Here is a 14,693-nt window from a genome sequence, read left to right as displayed (position 1 = left end):
GTTTCTTATGTAAAAGTAAGAGTATATTCCTAGGTGAAGTAATATGAAGTGGTTTATAGCCAATCTCATGGAATAGTAAGAGTAGAATCTAAGTTCCAATTACCAGGTTTTATATAAAACTGGTTACGCCAATTTAAAAAATACTTCTCAACTATCTCTTTGATCCCTCATTTTCTGAATCTAAATGTGCATTCATAACTTTGAGGTCCCTGCCAAGCAGGAGGATCACTTTAGCCTAGTATTCCAGGCCCTTGCTGGGCAACATAGCAAGACTTGTCTCTTATAGAATAATACCAACTTTGAGGTTTTTGCTCCACTCAGAATTTACCGAGTCTCACTCGGTAATTTTTCACCTCCATACTCTGATGCTAGTTTTCTACATGTAATTTTTTCCATTTGGTCTCCTCTTCAGTTGAAACTCCTGAGCACTGGTTGTATAACTGCCAATAGTCTAGACTAGATTCTGTCTAACCGCAATCCTGTTTCATACATCTTTTCACCCGCCCACACAAACAGGCCTTGTACCTCAGCCTCTGCCTCCTGATTGCACGTATTTCTTCCTTTAGCCTTCTGGTTCTCAAAGTGCCCACCATACCAATAGTATCACTGAAGAGCTTATTAGACATTCTGGGGTCCCACTTTTACTCACCAAATACTTCTACTAAACAACATAAATTTTCTACTAAACAATATATTCCTTTCCATGAAATTATAAGAAGTTAGTACAACTCATTAATAAATACATGATAAAGATGCACTTTGTTGTTGTTCTTTTACAGTGCTGGGGATTAAACACAGGGCAAGAGCTCTACCACTAAGCTAAGTCCCTAGCCCCAAGATACACTTTTACACTTTTACATTTTTTACACTTTTACATTTTTACACTTAAAATTCATAGACATGGGGATGTATCTCAGCCTATCAAGTCCCTGGGTTCAATCTGTCATCATCGTTATCATCATCACAGAGTTCACCTATATTAGTTTTTCATTACTGCATAACAAGTTACCACAAAGTTAGTGGCTTAAAAAAAGACTCATTTATTGTCTTAGTATTCCAGGTATGTTTTAGCTGTGACTTCTGCAGGGCTATAATCAAGGTTTCGGCCAGTACTAACTTATCTGTAGATTCAACTGTGGAAAGATTGTTTCAAAGGTTTTGGGCAGAATTAATTTCATTGTTAGATTGAGGGCCCTAGCTTCTTACTGGCTCCTTGCCATGAGAACCTCCCAACATAGCTGCAAGAGAAAGTCTACAACCAGTCTTTGTAAAAGATGGAGCCTTATATAACGCAGCATAATCGTGGGTCTGATGCCATCACCTTCACCATGCTCTCTTAGCAAGATTCAAGTCCCAGGTCCTGTGCATGCTCAAGGGGAGTTGTAGAATACAGCATAACTGTGAGGCAAGGGTCGTGGGAAGATCACAGACACCACCTTAAGAGTTCTATTGCACTACTAATAGGGCGGGACCTAAACTTGATTTTTAAAAATATCTGTTATTTCTGCATTAAAAAAAACTTGAGTTGCCAGATTATAATCATTAAGAGTTTACTTTTTGTATGAAGATGAAAACATTTTCAACTTTTTATGAAGCAAAAACTAGCTTTTCTTTTAGGCCAAAATTCAGGGAGCAAAGACTGGTCTTTACAAACACCCCATCAATAGTAGAATTTCTTAGGCCAGGCCTGGTGCAGTTCATGGTGTAATGTTGTAATAATATAATGAGGAAAGAGGATCTTGAATTTGAGGCCAATCTGAGCCTTATAATGAAACACTGTCTCAAACAAACACACATACACAAAATACAATTTTCTGCTTACTACTCTGTTGAATGGATTTTAGAGATCCAAAAAGTTATTTCAGACACAGAATTAAAGGTTTAAGTAATTTTCCCCAACACCTGAAAAGTAAGTGATGCTATAGTCAATACACAGTCCTCAAAATGCAGCTTTAGAGAAGCATTTTTATTATTTTTCTTCTATCAAACCAGAAAACAGATGAACTCACCCTCACACACACACACACAAAACCACACATGCACAAACACATGCAACACAGTTAAAACAGGTAAAATTCTGAATTGCTTCTAAAAGAAAGGGTTTTTATGATCATATTTATAGCAGTATGCAAATTGTATTATAGCAGACCTTGAAAATACCCAATTTCATGCTGAAATACTCTGTTGCTTTCAACATCTGATGACTGCAAGTAGCTTTGTTGCTATTTAAAATTTGCCTGAAAATCACTAAACTATATGTGGGGCTTCCCTTATCTAGGTATCAGCAAACACAGAAGATTCTTCTATGAGTGGTTACTTGTACAGATCAAAAGGCAATAAAAAACCATGGAAACACTTTTGGTTTGTCATAAAAAATAAAGTACTATATACATATGCTGCAAGTGAGGTAAGATGAGTAATTTAGGGGTTTTGTTTTAATGCTGTTTTTTTTTTTTTTTTTTTTCAGTGCCAGGGATGAACCCAGGTCTTGGGCCTACTAGGCGGTACTCTAGTGCTGAGCTACACCCCAGCCCCTTGTTGCTTTGCTTTTAGAGTGGGGAGGTGTTGTCACTGGTATTTTTAATGTAAAGGTGTTCTTGCTTTGTTCCTAGAGGCCTCCTACTTGTGTGTTAGGAATTTCTCATAGAATTGAAGTACATATCTTTTTGGTGACATGTGACTACTACTTCTTAGCCTTTCTGCCAAGCTCTTGGGTGATATTCCCTCCAAACTGTCCCCAGATTGTATTGATCACACATCAGCATAGATCAAATAAGCTTCCTTTGGGTTGTAAAGTTTCCAGCTATTGCTGGTTCCTTGGATCTGGTTAAATCACTTAACTTTCTGAGCTGTGTTTTTTCCATTCATATAATGAAGATAATATAGTGACCTACTTTTCTTGGCTATAGTAAAAAATAATGTGAAATTTAATAGATGTAAACATGTTGAAAATTGCCTAGCATAGTGTCCGGCAGATGGGGAGCAGGTGGTTCAGTAAATATTGTTGAATAAATGAAAACTAACTCATTAGAATTATTGTTTTGTATATGTGTATATGAAATTAAATTAGTGCTATAAATAGTTGAAGAATTTTCGAATCTGAAATGTGTCTCAATCTAAGAGCCCATCTTCATTTGTGTACCTTCAAACTAGGATGTGGCAGCTTTGGAGAGTCAACCTTTACTAGGATTCACTGTTGCTCAAGTCAAAGATGAGAACTCAGAGTCTAAAGTATTTCAGTTACTGCACAAAAACATGTTATTTTATTTATTCAAAGCAGATGATGCTCACTCTGCTCAGAAGTAAGTAATGTAGACATTTTCCTTTTATACATGAGATTTCAAGTTGCTATTTTAAATGGTTCATTTTAAAGTAACCACTTTAAGGTAGAGGGGACAACTCAGAATTTAAGAGGTTCAAATAAGAAAGATTAAACATATTATTCAAATCCTTCAGAATTGTTTTAAAACAAAACAAGAATATCTGGAAGAATTTTAGGAGGTGGAGGACATAAGAAAATAGTACTATTCAAACTTTTTTTGTCTACACATGACCTCAAAGAAAGCAGCATGGTGCTGCTGGGCAAAAAGGAAGGGAAGCTGAGGCATATGACTTCTCTTTCTACAAGAGTAAGTACCTTCCCTTGAAATCTTCCAGGACTTTGACAGTCCTGTGAACCAGCAGGAGTTGAAACAGCTGCTTGCTTAACTTACTTCTTTGGGAAAAAGTCAAACATACTAAGAGGCTCCTATGCGGTTCCCAGATACTGAAGAGAAGGAAATGGTATCATTTTTGATGGTTAAGGCTGAAACTGTTTCCAAAATCTCAACAAAAATCGTGATTTACTTAAGTGTTTGAAGTTGTCTAACATAGAAGTGCATATTTCTGTTGGTGAAATCAAGGTCCTTTCTGAATAAAATTGCTTTAGCTCTCTTCCTTTTCATCTGATTTTTACTTTATCTCACAAAGTACACATTGGTATTTTTAATAATGGGCCTTAAAGTGCTTAAAGATAGAAAAAAGAATGCTTTGAGTAAGCAACATTGGCAGTTTCTTAGGTAGTTAGAATATACTAGAATTGCATATGTTCCTGAATATTTAATAGGTATTGTGTTAGAAATACTCTGTAAGTCCCTGCCCATCTCCTCTCACTTCCAGTCTTCAGCAGTGTGTAGCTGTTTTTCTGAGTACTGGAGGCTACTATTAGTTTGTTGGTTGGTTTTCTAAATTTTGAGACAGGGCCTCAGTATGTAGCTCAGGCTGGCCTCAAACTCACTATCTCCTGCCTCAGCCTCCTGAGTTCCTGCCATCATGCTCAGCCCTGAAGAATATTTTAAGATTATGTTACTTTAGAATTTTTTCTGTAAAAATTACTTGGACAAAAATAGTAATTGCCCTAAGAGTCTGTCAGAAACTTTTTCATAGTTTTCATCTGTATTTCTATGAAACTAATAAAAATTGCTTTTTTCACTTTTTTTTTTCCTTCAGGACTCAGGCCCTCATGCTTGCTAGGGAGGCACTCTACCACTGAGCCACTCTGCCAGCCCAAATTAGTGCCTTTAATCTTTGTCTTTTCCACTATATTAACAAGATAGAAATGTTGTCAAGGCAGAATTAGATGTAGTTGGGCAAAGCAAGACTGCTTACTTGTAGTTTAGAATTGATCCCTTTGAGGTTATTGATATCATATGAGTTGCCTTTTTCATACATGACAATATTAAAATGCATTAATTTTAGCAGGAAACTTTGGGACTTTTAGAAAATCTTGTTATTAGGCTGTGACATATGCTTATAACTTATATACCATTTGCATTCAAAATTCAAAATTTATAAAAATTCTGTCCCTGAAATTTGTGCACAATCTGTTATGCACAAATTAATCACTAATTAACTTGAGTGATTCCAGATGTTCATAGTTCCCTGAGATCTTTTCTTTACATAATATACTACTGTAAGAAATTACATTTCAGTAAGAAAGGAAACAAAATTAGTTTCAGAAGCAATTACATAACAAAGGAGGAATTAAAAAAGAGCCTACCCCCAAGTGTCTTCTCAGTAATTGCAGCTGTATGTTTTGTAAATAAAACTTTGAGTCTTTGGAAAGACTTCTATGATTTTTTGGGGGGGGAAGGGGGTAATTGGTGTTTGAACTCAGGGCCTCACACTTACTAGGCAGGTACTCTCCACTTGAGCCACTCCACCAGCCCCTGACTCCTATGAAATTTTTACATTGCATGCAGAATTTTGATTATCTGAGAGTGGGTTAAATGCCAGATTGATTCCCATTAATTGAAAAATATTGGAGCAGATCTGGATTAGGAGATATAGAAAGGAATTCTAGTTAATGCAGTTAAGAGGAAGAAAAGTAGGCACATACATAGCTAGTGTTCCTGAAAGCGTGGAGTCAGAACACAAGAAAAGAGAAAAAGAGTTGTAAAGGCCTTTGCTGATACATTTACTTCCAACAGCGATTAAGTCAGAACTTTGCAGAACATTTGCACATGAAGTTGTCCTTCCTCATGCCTCATGGAAATAAAAGACACACTTTACAGGCCAAATTTTGGAACGAACCGTCAAATAGAGGGTAGCTCTACATATGCAAGAACTACAGTTTGCTATAGGAAAGCGCTTAAGTATGCTGCTAAGGTAATCTGGTCTACAGGCCAGCTGGTATCTGTGTGGTATTTACATATACCAGATGATTGGGTTTTACAAATCTAACAGATTTCTCTTACCAATAGGTGGATAGAAGCATTTCAGGAAGGCACAATATTGTAGCAGTAATGGTTTCATTTCTTCTGTGATTCCAAGGATATGGAAATTCATCAGAATGGAGTAAAAGCAATTTAAAAACGTATAAAAAATGAACACTGCGAAGATAAATGCAACCAAACTCTGCATCGATACAAGAAATTATTTTCTTAGGTATACATAGTTTTTTTAATGTTTGTTTTTTCATATATGTTATTTATTAAAATTTTGATGTTTACTTAATGGTCAGAATTATTTCTGAGACTCACACTGAATTCTAAAGCACCATTTCTTTAGAGACCAGAATCCTTAGCTGAATACTGTATATTGTATTGACTATTTGTTACACAGGCCACACTGTTGTCTCTGCCTTACATTGTGACATTTTCACTAGTGGTAAATTTTGTAAGTAAAAAAACATGTCAAGGAGCAAACTTCTGCACTGTGCTCTATTTAGAAATTATGATTATTATAAAACTGCTGGTGAAGAAATGCATGTCTTTAAATCAATAACCTTAGATGAGTTTTTGTATCTCTTAATGGAAAAACACAGGGGCAGCTGCTACCTCAGGAACTGTGAAATGAAATTCCAGTCAATTGTATTTCTTCTTATGTACCTCTTCTAGCATGAGTTAATACTGTATCATCAAAGAATTATAGTAAAGGGATAGAAATCTGAATTTTTTTTAAACTGAGTGGGAATGAGGAAATTTCCATGTGCAGAGGGACACAAATAATCACATCTATAGGCTTTTCATTAAGTCCATTCTTTTTTTTTAAACTGCAAGTTCAACATAAACATAAATGAATTTTTAATAGCAAAATATGGCAGGTATTATATTATACAATATCCCCTACTATTGTAAGAGTTCTGAACCCAAGTCAATGGTGGTATTTATATCTAAAAAGAATGTTTTCTATAATATTGTGCTTTAAAAAATAAACTGGAATTGCCATATTAAAAAAGTGCAAATTCTAAGCCAGCATTAGCTGAAATTGTATAATACTCTTTTTTGAAGGGTCTTTTTATACCACTTTGTGATTTGTCTTCGGGGTAATTTAAAAAAAAAATCCTTCCTTTCTTTAGCTGTCAGTACACCTCATTAGGAAAATTTTATCATCATAATTCTAGTGTATTTAGTGTTTAACATATGAACCCCCTTGTACACAAAATTGTTGATTAGCAAACGAAAAATGAAATTAATGCAATAATTAAAGTCATACCTGATGTTCATAATACACATTTTGTTGACTGAGTTTAAATTATAAATTATCCCTAAAAAGTATTTCATTAACGGGCACAAGAATTTCCTCTCTGCTTCTTTATAAAAGATTTCCTAATTCAATGTGATAATTGGTAGTCAAGAGAATTACATCCTGCATACTTCTATGAAGCCCTTATATAGAGTGGACAGCTGCAGCTTTTCCTGGATATATCTAGCTTGGGCATCACTTTAAACCCTGTGCAACCTGACACTCTTCAAATGCTGTCCTCCCAAGTCAGGTAAACTAATATTTCTTTGCAGGCCCATTAATTAAAATCACATAAATAAGCCTCCCATGTTAAAATCCTTGCAGTTTACAGTGTAATTTTTTTGGAAGCCAAGGTTGTACTTTAAAATATTTTTTTCTATTGAATTGTCTGGCATTTAGCAAGACAGCAAGTTTTTTGGCATTCTTACCCTTCATCGAGTTCTCAGCCTCTGAGTAACTCTGAGTAACAACTGACTTGACTTGTGCCTCAAAATGTAAGAAATATTAGCCAGGCTGTTCTACCTTACAATACCTGGTTGAATCAAGAACCACTTCTAAAACTAAACACACATAAATAAAAGAGAAAGCTAGCACAAACTTACAGTAATTTTCCTTAAGTACCACTGAAACTCTGATTGTCTTAGCCAATTAATTAGCCTGTGGAGAGTTTTGAAAAATAGAAAACATAAGGTATCAGATTCCCCCCTCCCAAAAAAATGTTTAAAATGTGAAATAGTATTATATCCCCCCACCCTGTGATCAGTCCTTCATGACTTACTAAAGCTGATCAGTTATTTTTGTCTCATTCATTCAATGCCAACTGAGAGCCTAATTATATACAATTTGGTATAAAACTACTTCTTAAGACAAGGTCTTGGTATGTAGCCTGCTGGCCTTGAACTCTTGATACTCCTGCCTCATCAGCCTCTCATATGCTGCAATTATAGGCATGTACTACCCTGGCATAAAAATACTTTAAAAAACATCTCTTGAATGCTAACATTTAAAAAATATGAGTGGTTCCACAGACACATGTGTTTGCATCAAACCCTTTTTCAGTTGTCTCCTTTTATTTAGAAGGAGAGAGTGGGCAGTTTTAAAACTAAGCTGAAAATTATGCTGAAATTAACCTACACAAGAGCTGCCAGGCTGAACTAAGGTAAGGATGGCCTTTTTAGTGAGTGTTCCTAACCAGTGGGTCTCCATTATTTATATCTGGAGTCCTCAGAAAGTGAGAAAGGTCATCTCTGTCATTATTCCATTTTTCTGAACCTCTTTCCAACTTCTTTTCCTGTTTTCTAATGGCAGAATTCTTTCCCATTTTTATTTTGTTTTATTGGGTTTTTTTGTTGTTTTTGTTTTTTGCTTGAGACAGGGTTAGCCTGGAACTCATGATCCTCCTGCCTCAGCCTCCTGAGTGCTGGGATTTCAGGTGTGGGTCATCACATGTGGCTGAGAACAGGATTCTTGTCTACAACCCAAAACAGTTCTCAAATTTCTCATTCTAACTCAAATCTTAGACCCATTCTCTCCACCCTGCTACAAAGACATGTTTACAGACCTTATTTGTGAGAGCTTGTTGATATCACGTGAGTCCTCAAGCAGTTAAAACGTTACATGACTAACATTCGACTCACTTCCCATCCAAATCTTTTTCTTCCATAATAGAAAAATGACAGACGAGCTTCCAGAATCCGCCCGCAAGTCTCAATAATACTCTGTGATTTTTCTTGTACCCGTTCCAGTCTTACTGCCCTGCAGCTGTTTTTGTGTAGGCCCTCCCCAAGTCCTTATTAGTTCTTCCTAATAATGGCTGTATCTTTTCTTCTGGGGTTCGGGAGTAGTGCAGTGCAGAACACCTACCTAAGCATACATGAGGCCCTGGGTTCTATTCTTAGCATTGGAAAAACTCACTTTTTTAATTTCAGTGCCTTCTTTGTGTGATCCATTGTGTCCATTGCCAGAGCAATCTTCCTGAGCCATAATTCTAGTCTAATTTAATCCTTACTCTTAAAGCCTTGAGTGGCATAGGACAATTCCTCTGGTACCACACACCCATTTAACCAATTTCCTTCTTTTTCATCCTCCTCAGCCCCATCTCTACCTACTTATCTCTAGGACAGCTGATCACCACTCTTCTCTCCCCCTTGTTCATTCAGACTAGGTCCTACATGATTCAGACTAGATCCTACATGATTCAGACTAGATCCTACATGATTCAGACTAATTCCTACATGATTCTTATCACATTCTGCCCTTGAAAACACTTCTTGTTCATTTGAGATCCTCCTGCATCTGGCAGAGTGCCCTGCATACAGCGAACACTCAGTATTTTTTTTACTTAAATTCCTTCCTATGGTATGTCTCCAATACACACACCATCTGGAGCCCATGCCAGTTTTAATGTCATTTTCTAAAGGGAAAGTTTATCTATGACTTTTTCTCTTAAAAGAAGCTCTGTACTGACGATGTGACTCAAGCAGTAGAACACCTGCTTTGCAAGCACAAAGCCCTGAGTTCAAACTTCAGTTCCATAAAAATTCCTACTAGAATTTTCTTAAAGGTAGTAGATTTTCAGAAAGCTTAACTATCAAATTTCTGTTCCTTTGGGATGAGGAATGAAGGGGGGACAGTTTTCCCTTTCATAGGAGTTGTTAACATTTAAGAATCAGTCCTAAAATACTATTTTTAATGATTTATAATGTATTTCTAGAAACACTTTTTGCTTAAAGAGATAATAGTTTGTATTTTATTGTTCATATAAAGATATAGATCATTTATAAATAATTAGCATTGTAAAAGTGTTAATATGTATTATATTTATGCAAAATAAATTTGCTGTAACATCTACTGCTAGTGTGATGAAGTCTTTTAAACCATACCTTTTTTTCAGAGACACACATTTAAAGACCAACTCAGTAACCTTTTCTGTGAACACAATTAAGGGAGACCTCACCTGCAGCGATGTTCCCCGAATGGCTTTTACTTCCAGCTTTTAATAAGTCAGTGTATTTTGAGTTACATGCCTTAATTGGATAATAAAGGGTAATTACAAGCCTCACTTCAAGTGTGCATATTGTAGGGAAAGGTCTCAGATTACCTTTTTCCACTGGACCTACGGTGTACTTTGACAGATTTCACCTTTGGGACCAGCTTAAGGATACTTCAGGGAGGAAGGGCCACCTTATAATCAAACTAAACACACACCAAATAATGCTAAAAGGTTAGAAGTGAACTTTTAGAGAATGAAGCATTCTTCAAATTGTTAGGGAATGTTGCATGCCCTTTTTCTTTGCCCACCTACCTAGTTCCTCAGGAAATGACAGAGATTTTCATTCCAACACACATTTGCTTTTCTTAACTTGGAGTTGTCTTCAATCTGTGGCTTCTATTCTATAGTACTGATCGATGTCACTTCCTAAAGTCTAAACCACGCAGTACTTAGAACACAGGTCAGAGCTTCCAGCCACAAGCAGCCACTGTCAGAATATGATCTTACATTCCTGACCTTTGTTCAGCAAATCTTTACTGACCGGCAGGCAGGGTACTATGTACTGGAAATACATCCTCTAGCAATACAGACAAAAAGTAGCCCTCAGGAACTTACACAGTAGTGATTATATTCTTGCCCCCCTATATTTAGTCATTATATTTCTTTACTCACAACAGTTGAGTTAAACTTTACCTTACTATACATGATTTTGCCTCAGCTTGTTCTATTTAGAAAGTTTAAACATCTGGTTGGAATCTACCAAGACTTACTAGTATTCTAATAGTCTAATGTAAGGGCTAGCCTGTAACAGAGCCCAGAGTAATTAGAAACACAAGTGCTTAAAACCAGTTAGGTTATTTATTGTTACTCAAACATGAAATGTTGGCTTAGCTTCTTTAAGAAGACCATGGTGCACACTCTGTACACTGGGAAAGCTGAGGCAGGAAGATCATGAGTTCAAAGCCAGTCTGGGCAACATAACCCAAAAAACGAAATAGCAAAAACTTCCTTTAATGACACCTTTGGCAAACATGCTGCTAAAAGTACATGACTTCCCAAAGAAGCTACTTCGGGGGACGAAGCTCTGGGGGGCAGTCTCCCTCCAAACCCAAAGGGGGCAGTCGACTTTCAGAGCCGCAGCTGGACTCCCGGGTCCCTCCGCCCACCCGGGGAACTTCACCATCTCCTCTCGTCGCGCTACTGCGCAGGCGCGAGCTGGAACGCGCACTGCCGAGCCGAGGGAGGGGTCACGAACTCTGACCTCCCCCCAAATACACAAACCTCTTCGCCGGGGTCCCCCCGCCTGTCAGCTTCCTCCAGCCTGTCCTCCCGGGGTGTCCCCCCCCCAGCCCAGCGGCCGCCGCGGCACGATCAAAGCGGGCGCAGTGGAGAGAAGCAGTAAGTGCGGAGCAAGGAGACCCGCGGTGGCGGTGAGGCTCGGGGATGTCCCTTCATCCCAACTGCTAACTGACCCAGCCCGTATGGCAGCCCCCGGTCCCCACGGCTACTCGAGCTTGGCCGGGAACTCGGAGAGCGGCAGGGCCGGGGAGAGGCCGAGGCCGATGTTGCCGGGCGCGCGGGGCCGGACGGTGGGGCGCCTCCCGCTGCGCTGTGACCTTTCACCTACCGGAACAGCTTCCGTCTCCGCGGCGCCGCCGCTTCTCCCGCCCCGGGGAGCCGCGCGCCTTGGGCGCACGGCGGGTGTGGGTGCCGGTAGCGGTGCTCGCGCCGTCCCGGAACCCCCGGCTTCCAGGGCCGATTCTCCTGCGTAGCTACGTGGGACCCGCGGGGTGAACGCCCCGCCACGCACACTTTCACATCTCGCTCGCTGTAAATAGGGCGCCGTCTTGGCACCTGTGTCCTTTAGGGGGGTGAGAAATGGATCCGCCCTGGGTCCTCAGTGTACCCTGCGGCTCCAAGCCTGCAACTGCTCCTTTATTAAGAACCCTGCCTCCGACTCGTGCAAAGATCATTTTATGAAATAGAAATGTTGCCAAGTTGTCCCTTAACCTTGAGTAAGTAGGTCAGCCTGTAAAGGAACTGGAAGGAAAAAGCAGAAAGACTCGCAGTTAAGGCAGTTAGGGCGTTTGCGCCTCCGGAAGTTTAAGTATGCCTATGACTTTGAGGGTGTTTTGTTTTGTTTTGTTTTGTTTTTGAACAGTGTCTGTTCGCGTTGGGTGAGGGTGATACATAATAGTTTCGAAACTGAGTTTTTAATGTCCAGTTGGGAGATCGACTTGGAAAGGTTAAGAAGGACTTTACTTGGCGTCTTAGGAATTGCAGTTTGGAATATACAGGTTCAAATAAGTAGTTCTGAATGAGTGTTCTAAGGAAAGCAGAGAAGGTTGGCCTGTTAATGGTGGCAAAGAAGAGGGGCCAAATGGCCTTAAGAGACAATGGAAAGATAGTATATTCTTAGTAAAAATGTCCCAAAATAAGAGTCCAGTAACTTTCAGATGTAACTTGAATGTCTGGATACAACGTATTTCTCTAGTTATTCCAGAGGCCTGTGATCAGAGTGGTGGCGACCAAAGTTCAAATCCCCAGGCCACAGCTTCAGTCCTGCTTCCTTCGTGGCCTACCAGCTCACTCACTCTGATTTTAAAAGCTTTTAATGTTGCATTCATTGTAATTAAAGAAAATATTTGTGTTTGTTTTTTTTTTAAGTTTGTAGCACTAAGTGTAATTAATTCTGTCATTCCTTGTAGCACATTTCAGTCTTTTAAGAAGGAGTTTTGCAGCCTGGTGCTCACACCTGTAATCCTAGCTACTCAGGAGGATCGCCATTCGAAGCCATCCCCAGCAAATAGTTTTTCGAGACACTATCTTGAAAGAACCCATCACAAAAAAGGGCTGATGGAGTGGCCCAAAATATAGGCCCTGAGTTCAAGCCCCAGTACTGCAAAAAAAAAAAAAAAAGTTTTGCAAGAAATGTAAGTCAGTGGCAGCAATGTGTGCACTACACAAAATGTGTAATTCCTACCCAAGCAGAATAGAAGAGACAAAAGAAACAGCATACAATAAATAATAGTATAAGCATAATTCTTTGCCCTTTTTGAGTCTCATGACCCTCCCAAGCTCATAAAATCTTTTTTTCAGACCATCTCTAGAAAAGTGGACCTCTACATAAAATTTTGTATATGATATTACGAAGTAGTTGAAATCTGTTCCTGAATCCTGGGTTAACAACTTACTGTACGTGATGTCTGCTGGACCTATATGGAAACACTGGGTAATAAAGGACTTGAACTGAGTCTCAGTGGTTAGGAACAATTTAAGTGAGGGTGATGTGTTGAGGGAGATTGTGATTTTGCTTTCCACTGGCTCAATTACATGCAGTCATCTCTGGAAATTTTACCTCGGGTTCTTAGGTTGGGGTCCTTGGACTGGCTGCAGATTTTATGAGTCTTGAAATTTAGCATATAATATTGGGGTGTGAATAAATGTGAACTTTTTTTTCTGGAGAGGGAAACCTTAAGTTACAGAAGATTTTTCAAAGGGACCCACCCCACTCCCACAAAACAAACAAACGGGAAAAAATCCAAAATAATTGTTTTATGTCATACATTCCATGTGTTGACTATATACCACAAGAATGGATTTCATATCATGACCCAGCACACTCCACATGTGTTGTCAGTTGAAGTAGTTTTCACCAGGCTGCTTACCCTTGCTACAGCTGATACACGATTATTGTCCTTCCTGACTTTGGCTTCCTCTTTTTCTTTCTTTCTTTCTTATTCTGGTCATGACCTACTGAGTCAGTTTCCCCATAGGTAAAACTGTTCACAACACAGAGTTTGCAAGGCATTGCAGTGGGTGACAGTAGCCTACATTAAGTCATGCGAATAGGACTGGGATGGGAAAGGATTGAAATAAAAAGAACTGTGTCTGGTACAGGGAGAGAACAAGTTAAAAGTGGTCTTTAATTTTAGAGTCTGAAAGAAAGAAGGATGGCATCATCTACATGGTGTACTTTTAAAAAATCACCCCTTTGTGTGGGAAAGAGATGTGGGGATGAGATCAAGGTAATTGGACAAAAAGAGCAAGGCTAATAGTACTAGAGTGGTAAAGATAGCATCCTCATGCTTTTTGCTTTTTCCCTCCGGCTGGTAAAAATAATGCCCATCAATGACTAACTCAACTGTCTCTTCTGTAAGATTTCCCTAAGCCCTTCTTCTCTACTGTTCTTCTGCACTTCTGTTCATTTAATGAGCACTTTGTTTATTCAGCTTACTTCCATGGAATACTTCTGACCTGTAACAGACTGTTAGCCACTAATGTAGCTATTTTTTCACTTCCACAAATCTAACCTTCTCAGGTAGGTTGTGATTGTATTGAGTCTATTTTATTTCTGAGGAAACAGTGCCATGGGTTATGTGGTTGACATATAGTTATACATTTAGTATGTAGTAAAATTGGAATCAGAGGTCTGAATTTTAGGACACTCTGTTATACTCTTAAACAATATACCTGAGAACAAGTGATTTATTTTTTTATTTTTTATTTTTTTTGAGACAGGGTTTCACTATGTTGCCAAGGCTGATCTCAAATTCCTGTTCTCCTGGACTCAAGCAGTCCTCCCCAGTAGTTGAGACTACAGACATATACCACCACACCCAGTAGAGTAAGTAATTTATAAAGAATAGAAGTGTTTGGTTCACAGTTCTGGAGGCTGGGAAGGTCAAGAGCATGT

The 14,693-nt window shown here is 38.7% G+C and overlaps 2 protein-coding genes and 1 long non-coding RNA gene across 10 annotated transcripts in view; 2 read left to right on the top strand and 1 right to left on the bottom strand.

Moving 5' to 3' along the window:
• Fgd6 (FYVE, RhoGEF and PH domain containing 6) overlaps positions 1-9,794 on the top strand; it is a 106,765-nt gene extending 96,971 nt beyond the window's left edge. For both annotated transcript variants that reach the window (XM_074084146.1, XM_020158126.2), the window contains exons 19-21: positions 2,279-2,407; positions 3,154-3,302; positions 5,742-9,794. In XM_074084146.1, the coding sequence (XP_073940247.1) occupies positions 2,279-2,407; positions 3,154-3,302; positions 5,742-5,778 (315 nt within the window). In that variant the 3' untranslated portion in view covers positions 5,779-9,794. The remainder of the gene's footprint in view (positions 1-2,278; positions 2,408-3,153; positions 3,303-5,741) is intronic.
• The window catches only part of LOC141425817 (uncharacterized), a 63,345-nt gene extending 51,592 nt beyond the window's left edge, over positions 1-11,753 (bottom strand). The window contains exon 1 of the long non-coding RNA XR_012450954.1: positions 11,625-11,753. This is a non-coding gene — a long non-coding RNA (uncharacterized lncRNA). The remainder of the gene's footprint in view (positions 1-11,624) is intronic.
• Nr2c1 (nuclear receptor subfamily 2 group C member 1) overlaps positions 11,200-14,693 on the top strand; it is a 49,658-nt gene continuing 46,164 nt past the window's right edge. For 3 of the 7 annotated variants that reach the window (XM_074084153.1, XM_074084152.1, XM_074084147.1), the window contains exon 1: positions 11,200-11,395. The gene's annotated coding sequence lies outside the window, so the exon portion shown is untranslated. Of the gene's footprint in view, positions 11,428-11,883; positions 12,013-13,096; positions 13,230-14,518; positions 14,625-14,693 lie in introns of those variants that run through there. The other 4 variants (XM_074084149.1, XM_074084150.1, XM_074084148.1 and 1 more) reach the window with 4 other exon arrangements.

This window comes from Castor canadensis, chromosome 8 (genome assembly GCF_047511655.1).
Source record: "Castor canadensis chromosome 8, mCasCan1.hap1v2, whole genome shotgun sequence".
Taxonomy (NCBI): Eukaryota; Metazoa; Chordata; class Mammalia; order Rodentia; family Castoridae; genus Castor; species Castor canadensis.
Note: the sequence above shows the minus strand (reverse complement) of the source record. Positions and strands in the feature narration are given on the sequence as shown.